The sequence below is a fragment of the Nicotiana attenuata genome, chromosome 7 (genome assembly GCF_001879085.1).
Source record: "Nicotiana attenuata strain UT chromosome 7, NIATTr2, whole genome shotgun sequence".
NCBI classification, from domain to species: domain Eukaryota; kingdom Viridiplantae; phylum Streptophyta; class Magnoliopsida; order Solanales; family Solanaceae; genus Nicotiana; species Nicotiana attenuata.
The window spans coordinates 57,193,778-57,211,932 of NC_031995.1; the positions used below are offsets into that span (position 1 = coordinate 57,193,778).

General features: G+C 35.9%; 2 protein-coding genes and 1 long non-coding RNA gene across 3 annotated transcripts; all 3 read left to right on the plus strand.

Moving 5' to 3' along the window:
• On the plus strand, nucleotides 315-3,195 carry LOC109230063 (probable receptor-like protein kinase At5g56460). Its single transcript, XM_019395595.1, has 7 exons — nucleotides 315-336; nucleotides 767-1,098; nucleotides 1,197-1,321; nucleotides 1,829-1,934; nucleotides 2,070-2,187; nucleotides 2,877-3,013; nucleotides 3,097-3,195. The coding sequence occupies exons 1-7, from the start codon at nucleotides 315-317 to the stop codon at nucleotides 3,193-3,195; spliced, it is 939 nt and encodes a 312-aa protein (XP_019251140.1).
• Nucleotides 5,789-8,151, plus strand: LOC109229135. Its single transcript, XR_002068512.1, has 2 exons — nucleotides 5,789-5,855; nucleotides 6,076-8,151. It is a non-coding gene; the product is annotated as an uncharacterized LOC109229135 (long non-coding RNA).
• On the plus strand, nucleotides 11,568-13,082 carry LOC109230064 (protein FAR-RED IMPAIRED RESPONSE 1-like). The gene is made up of 2 exons (XM_019395596.1): nucleotides 11,568-11,720; nucleotides 12,039-13,082. The coding sequence occupies exons 1-2, from the start codon at nucleotides 11,568-11,570 to the stop codon at nucleotides 13,080-13,082; spliced, it is 1,197 nt and encodes a 398-aa protein (XP_019251141.1).

Below are 18,155 nucleotides of genomic sequence, written 5' to 3' on the forward strand. Positions count from 1 at the left end.
CAAAGCCGATACACCTAGCCATAACCCCCAACAGACACCCAATATGACCATTGAAGTCTCCTCTTATAAACAACTTCTCCGTAGGAGGAGTACCCTCCAACTACTAACTTTAATCACCATTAATTTCGGTACCAAAGCAAATGAAAAATAAAAATAATAAAAATTGGTGCTAAATTGATCCTCATTAATAATTTGAATTATTATACAAATAGTACTATTGACTTCTTTTGTACACAAGGAAAATTTGCAGAACCTCGTTCTTCGGCAAAATCCTGAGTGAGTGAAACAAAAAGAAAGAATTCTTCGTCAAAATCATGCCTTTCTGGCGCTCTAAAGGTGACTATTTTCGATTTATCTTCATTCTTTTATATTGATTTGTATCTATTTTTGACGTGCCGATCTATTTCCATTTCTAGGGTTTTGGTTTAGTTTATCTTCCCAGAGGCCGTACGATATCTCTGATTTTTTTAGAAGAAATTTAGAATGCGTTTCGTATTATTCAAAATTTTCATATGGTCTGATTACGAGGGGCGGAGGCACAAATTCTGTATATGAGATTCGACATGGAAAAAGCCGCTTAGGTTGATAATGTCATGCCTGCCCTAAATCTTAATATAGCTTCCTACGTTATTGACGCATGCAATTGGGTGTTTCCTTTTTTGTTCTTGGTATTTTGTTACAAAATTTCAATTCTCCTATGATCATTTACAGATTTCAATCCCTTCTTGTTATAATGCTGTATGACCCTCTTGTCACTTCTTTACAGGTTGCTTCAGCCTGTCTTGTATAGGAAAAGAATACCCAGTGAAAAATGATCTTCCTGACGTAAGTGATATTTTTGATTTCACTGTGGAAAGTGATATTGTTGATCTCACTGTGAAAAATGATCTTCTTGACCTCACATTTGAGAAATTGAGACAGTATACGGGTCAATTTTCTCCAGATAATCTTATTGGAATCTCTCAATATGGTAAGCTCTACCGTGGGAAGATGCCTGTGGGTTTGAATCAAGAAGATGAAACTACCAAGGATGTGGCTGTCAAGATTCTGTTTGATCCTAGGGTTCTTCGAGACAATAAAGACCTAGTGAGATTTGAGGTTTGTGTCTTTATTATGTGTGTGTGCACAATCTCTTACCTACTGATTCTTTTCCTAGTTTATGCTTAGTCTGGAAGATTGCTTGTATGTGCTTGTAGGATGAACTTAAATTCTTGCAAGATCCAAGGATTAGGGGCAATCCGAACTTAGTGAAATTGATTGGATATTGTCGAGAGGATAAAATTCTGGGGGTTGTTTACGATCTCAAACCACGTGACACCTTGTATAACTTTATCATTCAAGGTACCCCTCTACTCTCATATTTATATTTATTGATTTTTTCCCATCAATCCAAGTCTTGGTGGATAGAGTTATCCGGTACCTGTGCTAGTGGAAGGTAGAAGGTACCCCTTAGAATTAGTCGAGGTGTGCGCAAGCTGGCCGGACAGTACGGTAATAAAAAAATAATATTACATGTTCAACCTTGTCTTGAGTATCTTCTGCTGTTAAGCGCATTTCATGTTGCCATATCGAGGTCTATACTAGTGAGACCATTGAGTAAAAGATCTGTTGTCACTAGAAGGTGGAAATAGCTGTTATATGGGGAAGAGACCTTAAAAAAAGAGGGCTTGGGGGGGGGGGGGAGGGTAGACACATGTAGGAAATCCTTTTCTTAATCACGGTGACAGGCGGAAAAATTTATTCATGAAAAAAAGGAGGACGAGATGTGCAGACAATGTAATTACTTTTTCTAGTTTTCTTGTTCGGATGAGTTCAAATGGCTGGACAGAGTTAGGGCTGCACTTGCATTAGCTCGCTTGGTGAATGTCTTGCATGGTCAAAAGTCACAATACCTGATTCGCAACATTAATCCAGCTCACATAGTGCTCGACAAGGTACGTTATTACAAATACATTTTGTTGTTTCCACTGGGTATGTAAAGTTCCTGGTCGTGTGTTGACATTGTTATTTTGTGTTTGCACACAATATTTCATGACTGAGTAAAAATAGTGTCTGTTCTTTCTCTCCAGAATTTCAATCCCATCCTGTTTGAATTTGGTATGTTACTTGGAAGTAATTTGGATAAGACAGTCAGTCATCGTGAAGCTGGAACTTTTGGCTACATTGCTCCAGATGTTGCTCAATGTGGTACTAGTCCCTAAACCCAGTCATTGTTTCAATCAAATATAACAGTTGTAAATTAGCGTTGTTTTCATTATATTTACATGTTGGTGATAGGTAATACACTCTTGTGGAGGTGCCACTTGATTCTATCAATTTTAGAAGTTTGGTGTATTGAAAACATTTCTCATTAAACTTATTGGAGTTGTCGTCCTGCCAAGCTCCAAATTGACCCCTTGTTAATTTTTTGATGTATAAAGGTTGACACAATATCTTTGGAGGAAAAGAGGCGAATAATTGTGTTAATTTTGTGTTTAAAATACATCATCCTTTCCACTCTCTTTTTTTCTGTCCTACCATTCTAAGCAAATTTATCCAGAAGTTTCTGAAACCAAGATGATGGTTTGTAGGAAACAACAATTTGCGATAAGAACTTGTAGGGATTAAATGTGAAGCCCGATAAGAACTTGTAGGGAATAAATTCTAAGCAAGTCCAAGTAAAGCACCATGGAGTTTTTGAAACCATTTCTAGTTTCCTTTTTCCTTTTAGAGTACGACTTTATTCTTCTTGTTTTTAGTGTGCTGCTTTACTTGGACTTGCGAAAAGAAATGGTGCTTCTATCTTTCACAGCCTGTCCATTTCGTTGTTCTTTCTTTCTTTCTTTCGCTGAAGCATCCGTTCTTATGCACTTTTCATGCTTGTAAAATATGTGCAGGTGCGTGGACTGTCAAATCCGATATTTACTCATTTGGTGTTTTGCTCTTAGATCTTATGAGCAAAAGAGTTATTGATGTGAAAAATACCGTAGCGACTGCAGTTGATTTGTGGGCCTTGAAAGAGTACAAGCCTAGTGTTCACTTGTGCACCAAAGTCTTGATGATGATCCAGACTTTGATCGTCGTGATGGACCTAAAATGACAAATCTTGCAATGCAGTATTTGGATGAAGAAGAAAAGAAGCGACCACTAATGAAAGAAGTTGTTAACCGTCTGGAGGCTTTACATGTTGTGCAACAACATGTAGAGAGGAAATGAGTTCTTTCTTAAGATGTTAAATGTTAGACGTTAATGTGATACATCAGGCTTCCCTTCCAATTAATGCCCAGTGATGCATGTACTAAGTGGATCAGTTAGATAGTAGGTTTACAGTGGATACTAATTTGACCCTTTCATTTTGATGGAAATGCTGGTAAACTTGTTTGCTGAAGCCAATGCAATGCGCTAGCCTTGTTACCAGCATACGATTGATAACAGGGCATTTAATCTCTCTTTTCAGTAGATTTAGAATTCTATTGTCATGTCCACTTTGTGTGTTTCTTAACGTTTTTTTCCCACGTCTATGCTATCGGACGTTAACTGGAGCTGAATATATCCTTCTTTTGAAAATTCTTTGACTCGTTATCTCGAACAAGCCAAATCTAGCTCCTTCCTTTGACAAGACAGAATCTCACCATCCTATGTGAAAGTCCAATTTGTATTTAGTCTTTTATGTAATAAAAAATCCCCTCCCCCCATGCTCATCTTAATCCCCCCTGCTCTTCTTAATTTGCGGCATCAAATCAAGGCTCACAAAGGAAGAAGAAGCTAGATTAAGCTCAAGGTATCCTACCATTTTTTCTTAAATCTCCAATAAAAAACGTGGCTGAACTCACCTCCCTTCCTGAGACACTTCCTTCAACAACTACCCATCCTACCTCTTAAGAGTGTGTGCGCGCCCGCCTATATATCTCTTGATATTGAAGTGTAAATGGAGTAGTACATTATGGATATCCATATTATATTCATATTATCCATTGGATAACTCATTTTTTATCCGTATTAAACATGGACCGGGTTGGATAATTTATCCGTTTTTGCATTGTCCATTTTCGATGGGCCCGTTTGCCACTTCTAAGCTTACCATTCCAACTAGCTGCCCTTTTCCACCACCATGTGGAACCATTTCCTTCCTTCCTTCGTAACCATCTTAGCCATATCACCGTAACTAGGGGTGTACAAAGAAATCGATAATCCGAATCAAATCGGAAAAAAATCCGATATAGTTTGGTTTGATTTGATTTGGTATTGAAAAATAAAGCCCGACCATAATTGGTTTGGTTTGGTTTGGTTTTAACTAAAAAAAAGTCAAACCGAAACCAAACCAACCCGATAGCATATTTATATATTTTTAAAAAATATTTTATACATATAAATATTTATTGTAATATAATTTATAAATATTTCTTAAACTTTTTCACAATTTTATCGTTTAACGTATTATATCAAGTTTAGAGTTAACATTCTTGAATGTTAAATAATTTTTAAAGCTCATAAATGCAATAACTCAAACAAAGTTCATATCAATACTAATGCTAACAAAAGAAATTCAATTGAATACTAGGAATGACGATAGTGTTGGATAATTATTTTAGTTTACATTGGTTTATAATGAAAATGCATAACTTAGTTTATCTTTTCCTTTAGAGTACTTATTAGCTATACTTATTTTAGCATGACCTATATAGTATTTTTAGATTATGTTAATTTTTATTATAGCATATTAATTAGTAATATTTGTTTTATGTAATTTTATTATTTTATCTTGTTATTGAATATTTTAGTATAATGCTATGACTTATCTCATATTATTGTGTTAGTTTTTGGAAAATACATTATATAGTTGTATTTTACTAGGAAAAGTTACATATTTTATGCCATGAATACTTTGCCCAAAAAAAAATCCAAAAAACCGAGAAAACCCGAGATTGAAAAATCTAACTTTGTTGGTTTGGTTTGATTTGGTTTATAAATTTAAAAACCCGACACCATTGATTTGGATTGATAATTGAAAAATCCGAACCTGCCCGACCTATGTACACCCCTAACCGCAACCATCCAAATCTGATCACAGATCTATCAAGAGTTTAACCAAATCTTGACAGCATTTTGCGGACGCATTTACCTAATTCAAGATGAATGATTTTTTATAAGATCAATCCCCACCGCGAGAATCCCACGACATCCGGATTAGACACACTGGTGGTGAAATTTCACTTTAACTAGTCAATTATGGGTAAAGCATTTCTTTTTCTATTTTCACGTCATTATTGCATATTAAAAGGTCCACTTATTTTTGAGAATTATTTTGAAAATAAAAGGGAACAGTCTCAAATTTTTAATACTACAATTTATAAGTGATACGAATATCTTTAAGAATATGAAGTAAGTAGTACATACGGTAAGTAAATTTTTTTTTAATTTTTAATTTCTCAAATTTGATTTATCTAAGCTAGTTTTTGCTGCATATTATTCCCAAAAGACTTCTTTCTCTATTTGCATTTGAAACTACAAGTATACATAATGTTTTTTAACACATCATATGATATAGACTGGCACACTTCATTTTTTATGAATTTTCAACCACTAAAAGTGGACCACGTTGCTATTAAAGAAGATAAAGAAACCTTTTTCTATAGGACACCGTGAATTTAGACAGACTAGTAACGGTGCAAATTTCCACTTTTTACCCTTCAATAATGGCAAAGTTTTGTTTTACTATAATTATTAAATTAATAATATTAATGACGTGGCAAGATATGATAGGAGTAGTTTGCTGGGCGAATCTATCTAGAGAACCGAAGCGGTGGGTGACCAGTTCTCCTCCTATCTACTTAGGGACATCCTCGTTCTCCTCTCAATCTCTGTTGTTCACAAAGGTAAGTATAGATCTGATCTGGATTTCTTCATTCCTTGTTCAAGTGTTAATACTTTTCTTGTCTACTTAACCGACTTATGCATCAAACTGTGTGAAATTTCAGAATCAATCTCAAATCTTTCTGTCTCGATTGCAAAAAAGTAATGCGTTAATTACAAAAACTGGCAAAATAGATGTGTCGCTAAAGTCTTTCCTGGTTTCTTTGTTCAAAAAATTGCTAGACACCCACGCCTCTGGTTCAATCGCTGTAAGACATCAATTACTTGATCAATGGTTGGACGCACACTCTGCTCACGATGGACACCCACACTCTGCTCACGTTGGACGCCCAGTTGTGTTAAAGCAAATGAAACTTTTGCCTTAGACCACAAATATTTAAGGTCCCAAAAATATAAAGTACTGCTATATTATAATATTATATATGTCATTTATATTCATAAAATTATTAATAAAATATTTTAAATTTTCTTAAAATTTGGTAGAGGTAATATTGAATAAGTTAGGATAAAATATTTCTCTCGCTAAATTAAATAATATATTTATCTTCTCAGCAATTCTATTTTTCTCTCTTTCTTTATTTATATTTTTTACGATTTTACTTTCTAATTTTAACTCAGACTCTCTAAATTAATTATTTTTTTGTTACATTTGATTGATCCACACATCAGAAAGCAAGTTCTTTTGTGTCTCACTTTTTTAAACTACGAAATCCACGAGACACGTGTCATAAGGTTCAAAACGAGATCGATTATAGGCTTAACCCTTTTACCATTTTCACTTAATGATATATTTTTTATAGGGGATAGTTCAATACCATATAACGTGCGCCTAACCCACATATTATATGTTGTTCGCTCACACTTTTTTTTTGTCTCAATATGTGAATTTTATGAAAGAAATTTCAGGGTCTTTTAATATATTTTAGTTTTAAGCCACCAGTTCTGTTGAGTCGTGTTGATTAATTATGAACAAGTATTTATAGATCACTGTCCTATGAACGTGTTACTCAACCAGCTTCATTCATATCGGGTAACTAAATAACACATTCACTGATTGCCGTTTTATTTTAATTGAGACTCTATAAAATTTGATTGAGAATGCTCGAGTAGGAAATTAGTAACACATTGATTTAGATTTCCAAAATTTCTTAATAATGGATTTTATGATTTTATTTCAACTTAGACAATATTAAAGTTTACCCAAAAAAAGTACAAAAAAAAATTGGACAAAAGAAAGAAAGAAAGAAAGATTATCTACTCTTTAAAACTAAAAATACTTTAGAAGTTTGAATTAAATTACTTAAATCTTCATATTAGTAAATACTTTTTTTACAACAATATTAAAGGTAACATATTGAAAATACCTGTCTAACATCTTATTTATTTAAGTTATCTCTTACTAACATAGATAATAATACTACGTGAAGTTAAAGGTTTTATCATTTAAGAATGTTATACTATAAATAACATGTAGGAAAAAATTGGCAACACTAACTTTTTTCTGCATGTGTGTGTATACATACTAATAAAAAAGTATAAGGCATCTTATTAAAAATTGGCTTTAGGCCATTGATTTTATGGAGACGCCCGTGCTCATGGACAACATGCCCTTTCCTTTTGTTTTTTTCTTCACACCAAAAAACAAAATTATACTCCTCCTCATCTGCTGAATTGTCTTTTTCCTTTCCAAGCCACTGCTTCAACTTCTTAATCTGGCTATTGTCCGGTCTCTGTCTTACAGTAATATGTAGGCTATACCTACATATTATCATAGATAGTTTAGCAAAACCATGATGTTTTTTTAGATTAAAAAAAACATCTAGCAAATATCTACAACAAAAAGTATCCTTACCATGAGCTACATAAAAAGGGTCAGCATATCCAAAACTGAAACGACTATCATTTTCTGCGCTTGCAGCTGGTTTCACTGTCCCAAAGTCACACAGAACTCCATTCAAATCCTGCATGTAAGTTTTATCAATCAGTCCATAGATATAGAAAACAAATAAGTTTAAGAAAGTGTAGTTACGTCGTCCAAAAGTATGTTGGCAGTTTTAAATCCCTGTAAATCAGCGGGGATCTTGTCTGTGCAACTCCCCTTAGGACATTAACAATTTCTCCCCAACCTAAACCTGTCAAGAGTTGGAAAAAAATTGCTTTATGAATTCATGTAATTGAAACTTGTTGGAAAGCTCAACTTGCACATTCTGAAGATAAATGTTGTAACTTTATGCATTAAAACAATAGATTTTGCCTTTTCCCTATTGTTGTCTAATGCTAGTTTCAATGTTTTTGAAATCATTCAGTTCCTTTTAGCTTTACTATGTACTTTCGCCGATAGATACCAATTACCAAGACAAATAATTGGGAGTGGAAGATCATATGTATTAGCTGCCGCACCCGTGTCGGATCCTCACTATTTTTGGAGGATCTGACACGCACCCATCGATATTTTCGGAGAGTCCGAGCAACATAGCTTGATAGAGCTATCCTAGTGTCAAGCCTAGTGCTATAACATCCTAAGAGAAGTTGCCCCATGTTTGCGAAGGAACCCAATGATGCCATAACTTAATTTCAGGTTGAGGCTGTCTTTGCCAGTTCTCTTAATGTGAGTGGTGGAGTGGTTGGATGTTCTGCAAGATAGGAAAGGTTGGTGTCAAGGTGAGTGAGGGGTGTGGAGAGGAAAGCAATTGAGGAGAACCATATTTGCGAGATGACAGCCCCTGCGGAGGAAAGAGACAGCTTAATATTTTGTTTGGAGATTGAGCTGCATCAGGCTAGTATCTTTGTTAAACTACTAGTAAAATGGAGCAACAATTTGAGCCTGAGATGAGCTCCAATGGAGAAATCTGGATATCTCACATGAAAAGAGAGAAGAACTGAGAGTCTGATTTAGGGAAATTGAAAAACTGATTTCTATTAACACTTCAACAGTATATATATACACGTAGCTAACTATACCAAAATATCGGTAACTATCTGACTGACTGATACCACCTAATTGCAGCTAAGCAACTAACTAACTAACTGCTAACGCACTAGTTCAGCTATACAAATATATAAATACATCTCAATGATCTGAAACTGTTTATGAGGCCCTTTAATGTCTCACCTAGATTAGTGAAGTGGTAAAAAACAAGGCACTGAAGCAACAAAAGCCCTGCAAAAGTTGTTGCTCTAGCTCTATGTTTGCAGAAAAATGTCTACTCAGGGGTCTGAAATATCAGGTGCTAACATTGTCTCATTTTTCACTTAATTTTTACCTACTTCCTCTCTTATGTTCTCCACACTTTGATTTCTTTCTTTTGTTGCTCCTTTGCTGCACTGCAGATAACTTTCCACTACACCAATTTGTCCAACTCAGGTAACACATTAAGCTTACACCAAGCTGCTAAAAGACGAATATTTTTAAATTTCAACCTAGACTGTGAGTCCTTTTTTCTTTCAAAACTTCATAGGTTTATTTCCTTCCAAATGGTCCGCTAGATGCAACCGGGTATGACCTATCAAATCTTCTTTGTTTATGTGCTCAGCCTTCCAATTGCTAGCACAGAGTACTTCTTTTACTAATCGCAGTAAATCTCACTCGACCTCAAACATATTAAGAAACATGCTCCAAAGTTGAGATGCAGCTGCACAGTGTAGCAGAAGGGATTGCATCTTCAACTTCCTTCCATCACATGTAAAACCTACAGCACTTCTTTGTGCCCCTTGTCTTTTTGATTTAATGAGTCAGAATAGCCTCATATGGAGCAATGCAACAATAATATGCAATATTAAATGGAGCTCCAAAAATGAAGAGTATAAAATTATTTTAAATAGATACTTAGTCCGAAATTTACCTCGGAATCTGGAGAGTAGATCTCCATTTGCCATATATGGCGTAACCAGATAGAATTTGTCGTCTGTCTCACACACACTTATCAGCCCAATGATGTTGGGGTGTTGAAACTGGGACAAATGATTTGCTTCATGTGGTCCTGATGTGTCTGAGTACTCCTTAATAGCAACAGGTCTTCCGTTTAGGTCCGGGTTTGGTGAGTGCATTTGTCCCCGGAAGACCCTTCCCTGCCCTCCTTGCCCAATCTGGTTCTCCAGTCCATTTGTGAAAGCCTGTATCTCTTCTATTGTGAGGCGATGAATATGTGCTAGTGCCAGCGGGAAAAGAGGTGCCCCTTGTGCTGTTGCTGGTACTTCCTCTATTTCCATAGGCACTTACTTTTTCCCCCCTCTTCCTGCACAACAATCACAATGTGAAAAGAAAGAAAAAAAAATCAACATAAAGCATGCATATACAGCAGCTCAGAAATTTGGAATATGTTTGTGATGCCCATTGCCGAGTATAAGTCACTTCATGACAAGTCACTTCCTTCGATTCAAAAACACTGATTTTCTCCCCGACAAAAGCTTAACCAAATGTATCTGAACTTTTCAACAATAACAGCAAAAAAAAAAAAAAAATAAAAGCTTTAAAAGAAACACGCATTTCTAGTTCTAGCAAAGGTTGAACAAAAAGGGTATAAGAACATACTCAGGTTGTAAGTTAGTGAATGTATTTTTGTCATTATTTTATCCAAAAAAAAAATTAATAATACAATGATTTTTAAATAAAGAATGCATGTTTGGTTTTTATTAGCGGCAAAAAGCAAGGAAAGTGAAAGACCTTAAGTCCGCCGCCGGTGGAGTGATCCGATTCTTTTGGAAACGATGAAAAAGTGTTGTAAAGGCGCCCTCCCAATAAGACAAAACTATTATGGTACACACTGTATATTTATAATCTAGCAAATGAGTAGCTTAGTTTTGTAAAATTGCTATTTCCTTTGGTATATTTTAATTGATATTTTGTCTATTTTCACACATATTAAGCTAGTGTTTGGACATAAATTTAATTGAAACTTGAAAAAAGAGTTTTTGAAGTTGTGTTGAAAAATAATTTTTGAAAGTTGAACTTGTGTTTGGACATGCATTTTATTTGAAGAAAAGTTGAAGTTTTATGAGTGGAAGAAAAATTTTCACCCAAAAAGTGACCTAAATCAGTTTTTGGGAATTTGAAAATTTTTGAATTTTTTTCTTCTCCAAAACATGATCATATTTCATAAACAAACAATGTTTTCAATTTTTTTTTTGAAAAAATAAAGCCTAAATATATGGCCAAATGGGAGCTAAGAAATTAACCTTCAACATCGATTAACAATAAAATTGACCATATTAACATTTGGGAGATACTAAACGACCACACTGGCGCGACCCAACTTTGGCCACACCAGTGAAAATACATAAATGATCCTCTAACTAATTAGCCTACATTTTCCCCTCCAAAACCCAAAATTAAATTCCAAGTCTTGAAGTATGCGAAAATTAAATGTTGGGAGACGAAGAGTTTTGTGTATTTCCCTTGTATTTATGTGTATTTTATACAAATTATACATTTTTTTAACAAATTATTGTATTTTCTTCCTTTCTTAAAAACAAATACGGTATACGATTTTGTATACGTCCTCATTACCAAACCCTAAACCAGCGGACACTTTCCTCCTTGTCTATCCCTAAACCAGCGGACACTTTCTCCTTCTCTAAAAATGGATTCAAACCCAAAAAATTTGGCGGTGTAATAAAATATGAATCCAAATGAAAACATAAATACAACAACCATGAATATCAACCAAGATAATAGGTTTGATCGAGTTAGGGGCAGGTTGTACAGATCTTTAGGGATGGCATCGGACGATAGTTTGTTGAATGAATACGAATGGGTCGATGTTGATTCTCACGACAGTTTCAACAATGATGTACACTTAGACGATGATGATGATGAAGAAGAAGCCGATGGAGAATATCACGGAGAAGCTAACGATGATGAGGAGCAGGTTTTAGGAAATGAGTTAGAGTTATGCGATATAGATTAGGAAATAGAGAATGAATTCACTGAAGAGGATGTGGTTGTAGGTCCAATCTCTGGAATGCGATTTAGAGATAAAGATACTTTGTTTGCATTCTACAAAGAACATGCACGACTGAGAGGATTCTCCGTCATCAAAAGAAATTCCAACAAGAAGGGTGGTGACACTGCCAGGTATATAACCTACTGTTGTGATAGGACTAGGATTCACAAAATCAAGTTTACCACCAAGAGTAACAATTGTAAAGCTAGGCTAGCTGCTGTTTTGGATGATTTTGGTTGTTAGCGCATCTCTAAGGTCGTTCACGATCACAATCATGATTTGCACCCATCCGTATCGTGCCTGATGGCTGGACATATGTCTGTTTGTAATTCTTTAAAGAGGGATCTTGTAGCTCCCGATCGATCTGGCATTAGACCCTCCAAAAATATTAGACTTGCTGAGGTTCAACGTGGTGGACCGCAAAATTTGGGTTGCACTCCAAAGGATTGTAGAAATTATATTTTGAAGAGTAGGAATTTTGAAATGCAAGAAGGGGACGCACAGTCGCTGCTCAACCTTTTTCGTGAAATCCAGGTAAAGGATAGAGAGTTTTTCTATTCTATCGACGTTGATAATATTGGTAGGCTGCGAAATGCGGTATGGGTGCATTCACGCTGTAAGGCAGCGTATGAGCAATTCCATGATGCGATATGCTTTGATACGACGTACCTTGTGAATCGATATAATATGCCATGTTCTTCATTTGTCGGCATTAATCACCATAGACAGTCCATCTTACTAGGATGTGCTCTCATGTCTCATGAAGATATCGATAGTTACAAATTAGTTTTTAGAACTTGGCTTGATGCCTTGGGAAATGTTCATCCAGATGCGATCATAACTGATCAGTGTCAAAGCATTAAGGTAGCCATTGCTGAAGTGATGCCAAATACAATACATAGGTATTGTATTTGGCATATATTCTCAAAGTTGCCTGTTTACTTAAGTGGTGTTCGTCCTTCTAAAATTGCATGTGCAGAATTTAAATCCATGGTCCTTGATAGCATAACTGTTGAAGTTTTTGAGAGAAAGTGGACAGAATATATTGCAAGGTATAGTTTGCATACAAGGAATTGGTTCAACAAGCTTTACTCTGAGAAGGAAAAATGGGTTCATGTGTACCTTTATGTGTATTTTTGGGGTGGTATGCTATCTATGCAAAGAAGTGAGGGGATGCATGCGTTCTTTGATGGATATATTACTCGTCAAAGCAATCTTAGGATATTTGTTCACCAGTATGAGTTAGCTATAAGAGCTAAGCATGAGAAAGAGTTGGAAGAGGAATAAAGGTCAAAGGGCTTTCAAATTGTGTGCGAGTCAATGTTCAAGTGGGAGCAGTAGGCAATTCAGTGTTATACGCGTACAGTGTATAAAATTTTCAAGACACAGCTAAGGAAATTGTATCATTGTGTAGTCAGCAGCCCCGACGATCATCAAGTTGTCCCCGGTGTTGAGAAATTCATCGTTAGTGATTATTCAGTTATAACAAAAAATGATGGAAATCCAGTTGAGTACATTGTTGAATATATACCTATCGGCGACTATTTTAGTTGCAGCTGCAAATGGTTCGAGTCTAGAGGGATACTTTGTTGCCATATACTCAAGATCTTGTCGCCCAAGAAGATTAATAAAATTGATGAAAGGTATATACTGACAAGGTGGATAAGTGATGTTATTAGGCCACACTTGAATCAGTTCCATCAAGTTGGTTACCCAACCATGACGCCTGAGTATAAGACATACAGGAGCATGTTGAAGTATTTTGACATGGCTTATGATATAGCACTGGGCACTAGCGTGAAGGTTTAATATGTTAAGCATAATTTGAAGAAGATGGTGCATGATCTTCAAAACTGGGACGACAAAATGATCATGCCAAACCAAGACCAGGATGACTCAGATGAAACTGAAGGCACCACTCTACGAGATCCCTAGCACACTAATTCACGTGGCAGGCTGCGTTTGAATCGATATAGAGGAAGAATTGAATACTACTTTACAAGTTCACAGTCGCATGGTGTATTTGGAGCTAGTAATGGCGCAAGAACTGGTGTTAGAGGGGGTGGTAGGGGTGGTGGTAGGGTTGGTGGAAATCGTGGTGGTAGAGGTGGCGGTAGAAGTGGTGGACGTAGGGTTAGGGTTAATGGGCAAGGCAGAGGTACAAACGTTGAGCATGATGGTTCCCTAGGTGTGAATGAGGTACAATTTTTGCGACTATATTTGATTTATACTTAAAAATATCATGTTTTCTTATAGTGTTTGTTTGATTTTAATTGCAGCAAATTGACGCTACACAATCGCAATCAAGCTTGTTTGATCTCAATGCCGATCAAGACGTGGAAATATAATAAAGAATATTGCTGAAACTTGGAGTTCTCAGTTGGCCTAATTGCATTGTTGTTTTATTTGGTGTAGAACTTTTTGATTTTGAAGAAATTGTGCTTGTTTTGATTATGAAACTTAAACATATCAAAATTTTTTCTTATAGTGTTTGTAATGGCATATTAGCTACTACTTCTAATATTGAATCCAACCAGACCCGCTGGTTGATCAAATCTCCTATTTCTTTCCCGTTCATACTCACACACGCAAGTTCGAATCCCCGCTTTAACATTATTCTTTCCGTTTTGTTTTCATCCGAAGAGGAGGTTTATTCGTGATGACTTTTCCAATTCTCTATGACCAAATTGTATTAAGATTGTCAGGATTTTTTTTTTTAATTTTCTTCTGGGTTCTATTACATCTGAAAGAAGATGAGGAGGTGTAATTTTCAGTCCTCTTCCCAGTAGTTTAGGTTTTAGTCGTATTTTGAGGAGGTTTTAGTCGTTTAGGAAAATGTATAAAATAATTTTCATAAACATGAAAAAACTATAACAAGCAAAAATCACAGACGATAATTCCACTATCCTTTAATAAGTATAACAATAATACAAGGAAAAAAATAGACAAAAGTATAAGAAAATCATATTAATCCATAAATATTTTAATTACAAGGGTTGAACACTGGCGTACATGAAAAACCTAAGCATTAGATGTTCCTATCCTTGCACTTCAATAACGAATATCACTGCACTTGATGTAGCCTCTATGTCACGAGCCTAAATCCCGACCCGGTCGTGATGGCGCCTCTCGTGAAGACAAGACCAGCCGACTAAACCCAATTCATCTTTTAAAGCAGTTAACCAACACAAAATAGTCTAAACGCGATTTAATAGATACTGAATAGCGGAAATATCAAGAAAAAATATGAAAAATCCAACCCGACACAGCCCTAACCGGGGTGTCACAAGTCACGAGCATCTATGAGCCACAATACAGTCTGCTAAAGTCATAAACTACTACAAATGTTTGTATGGAAACAGAAATGATAGGTGAGTTGAGACACGGGGCTGCGGATGTCAACAACTACCTCGTAATCTCTGAAAGGGCCCGCCTGGAACTGGAGGAAGTCAGCATTCCGGAGCGGAACCAGCTACGCCTGAATCTGCACACATGGTGCAGGGAGTAAAGTGAGTACTCCAACTCAGTGAGTAACGAATATAAATAATGACTGAAAGCAAGAAAACACGTAAGGCATACGACAGTCTATAATGAAGCAGAAAAATCATTTAATTTCAGTAAAAACCAGTAAAATCAAGAAAATGCTCTTTAAACCACTAATCAGGTAATTGACAGTTAATTATGATAAAATAAACAAATAGGAATTTGCCCCTCGGGCACAGTAATACCACATCCGCCCCTCGGGCAATTACTCACAACAGTAACAGCCCCTCGGGCTCAATCTCACATCACAATGGGTACCCGCGCTCACTAGGGGTGTGCAGACTCCTGGAGGGGCCCCCTTACGGCCCAAGCGCAATAACAAGCCATCTTGTGGCATCAAATCTAGGCCCTCGGCCTCATATCACTCAAGCCACCTCGTGGCGTACATATCTCAGGCCTTCGGCCTCAAATCAGTATCAATGTCTCCTCACAACATAGGCCCTCGGCCTTACTCAGTCAAAGATACTCACAAACCCCTCGGGCAATAATAAAACAGTGTTTCTCAGCCCAAAATATCATTTAAGTCTCAAAACCGAGTAAAAATGGCTGAGTAGTAAAACAGTGGAAATTAACCCGACTGAGTCCAAATAGTAAGTCAAAACAGTGAGGAAATATCAAATAAAAGCCCCGAAGGGTTCAAGTAGTTGACACGAAGCCCAAATATGGCATTCAGCCCAATAAACGATGATAACAAATAGTTTCCAATCAAATACGCGGTAAAATCATCAATCGGGACGGACCAAGTCCAAATCCCTAATAGTACACGACCCCACGCTCGTCATCGAGCGTGTGCCTCGCCTCAATATAGTACTACGATGCACAATCCGGGGTTTCAAACCCTCAGAACATCATTTACCATCATTACTCACCTTGAACCGGCTAAATCTCTAGCTCGCGACTCCTTTGCCCTTCGAATTGGCCTCCACGCGCGTTGAATCTATCTAAAATCAGAATGAAGGCGTCAAAACATGCTAAGGGAACAAAGCCCAAGCGAAATAATCGAAAAATACCAAAAATCCCGAAATTAGCAAAACCCGAACCCCGGGCCCACTTCTCGAAACTCAGAAATTTTTACACCAACGGATTCCTTATCTCCCCACGAGTTCATACATATCAAAAATACTAAAATCGGAGTCCAAATGACTCCTCAAATCCCAATTTAAAGGCTTCTTAAACTCAAGCCCTAATCCTCCATTTTTAGTCCTTTAGTTCCTTTAATTTCAGTCTTAATCCATGAAATATTACCGTAGAAGTGTGTTTTAGGTCCAAAATTCCTTACCTAAACGAAGTCTCTTGATTTCTCTCTTCAGAATCGCCCAAAAAGCTCCAAGGTCGAAGGCAACAATGGTGAAATAACCCAAAATCGCGAAATGAAATAACATATGAACGGATCAGTTTCAAAAATATCGATTTTGAATCAGTCCACCTAACAAGCATATGAACAGATCTGGTTGTAATAAAATATCAAACAAACAGATTTTTTTATTTTTTTTATTTCTAAAATTTCCCATAGACTGGGAGTGTTGTATTACTTTTTTTTTTTGTGTAAAGAAAAATATTATTGATCTCTCAGTTTCAAACAAACAGATCTGGTTGTAATAAAATATCAAACAAACAATTTTTTTTATTTCTAAAATTTCCCATAGACTGGCAGTGTTGTATTTCTAAAAAATTTTTGGTGTAAAGAAAAATATTATTAATCTCTCAACCAACCAAGTATACATTTTCTTGGTTGTATCTGTCTACAAATCACCTATGGTTGAACAACTTTGTTGTTCCACATTGCATTACTTCAAACAATTTTTTTTCTTTTTGTTTGCAGCATATTCCAAAACATTTTACGACCACATTCCTGAATCATATAGCACAACAGTTCTTCGATATGATGGCGAGCTTGGTTTATGGAAATTAACATGGGCAAACGAAGATGGTTCAAGGACGGCTGAAAATATTTTGTGATGAATAATAACATCAAGTGGGGTTGTTTAATTAAATTTGAGTTGGTCGAAATTACACAATTATGTGTTGTCTTCCAATTGCACGTGAAAGGCCAAGAAACTCGAAGATCCAGTTGAAATTAACTAGTATTTAAATTTATGTTTGTAGGAAACCCATTTTGTGTTGTTTTTAACTTTTGTTAGCTTTTATTTTGTTGCTATTATTTTCCAGTTATCAAATATCTAGTTATGTAATGTGTACTTTTATTTTCCAGTTATCAAATTTCTATTTTGGTATTTTCCAGTTATCACTTTGGTATCATATGGTTGGAATATAGTATTCATTCAATACATTATTCTACTACCCTAACTACAAACCCTAACTATATGGTTGAAATGTGAATAGTCTTCAGTTCAAAAAAGGGTTGGCATGTGAATAATAAATAGGATTTAATATCTGCATGGGAATTCGAAAATTTTAGTTATCAATACAATTTTGGTAACCGAAATAATAAATGCAATTCAACTAACACCATTAATTCCGACGATTCAAACAAAACCAGATACTGTGGCCAAAAATAGGTTGTTTTGTTCACTGACAGGAAAATTAGCATTCAATACACCCAGATAGTGTGGCCAAAAATAGGTTATTTTTTCCACTGACATGAACAGTAAACCCTTCAAACAAAACCAGATAGTGTGGCCAAAAATAGGTTGTTTTTTTCACTGACAGGAAAATTAGCATTGAATACACCCTTCAAACAAAATCAGATAGTGTGGCAAAAAATAGGTTATTTTTTTCATTGACAGGAAAATTAGCATTCAATACACCCTTTTTGATCAGGGGGTGTTTGATACTGGCTTGGCCCCTATAAATATG

What these genes read in the sequence shown, in the direction of transcription:
- LOC109230063 (XM_019395595.1), top strand. Translation starts at nt 315, where the DNA reads ATGCCTTTCTGGCGCTCTAAAG. An exon ending in GCCTTTCTGGCGCTCTAAAG is followed by an intron (nt 337 to 766) that starts GTGACTATTTTC and finishes ACTTCTTTACAG; the next exon opens with GTTGCTTCAGCCTGTCTTGT. An exon ending in TCCAGATGTTGCTCAATGTG is followed by an intron (nt 2,188 to 2,876) that starts GTACTAGTCCCT and finishes AAATATGTGCAG; the next exon opens with GTGCGTGGACTGTCAAATCC.
- LOC109230064 (XM_019395596.1), top strand. Translation starts at nt 11,568, where the DNA reads ATGGCATCGGACGATAGTTTGTTGAATGAATACGAATGGGTCGATGTT. An exon ending in CTAACGATGATGAGGAGCAG is followed by an intron (nt 11,721 to 12,038) that starts GTTTTAGGAAAT and finishes TTTGGTTGTTAG; the next exon opens with CGCATCTCTAAGGTCGTTCA.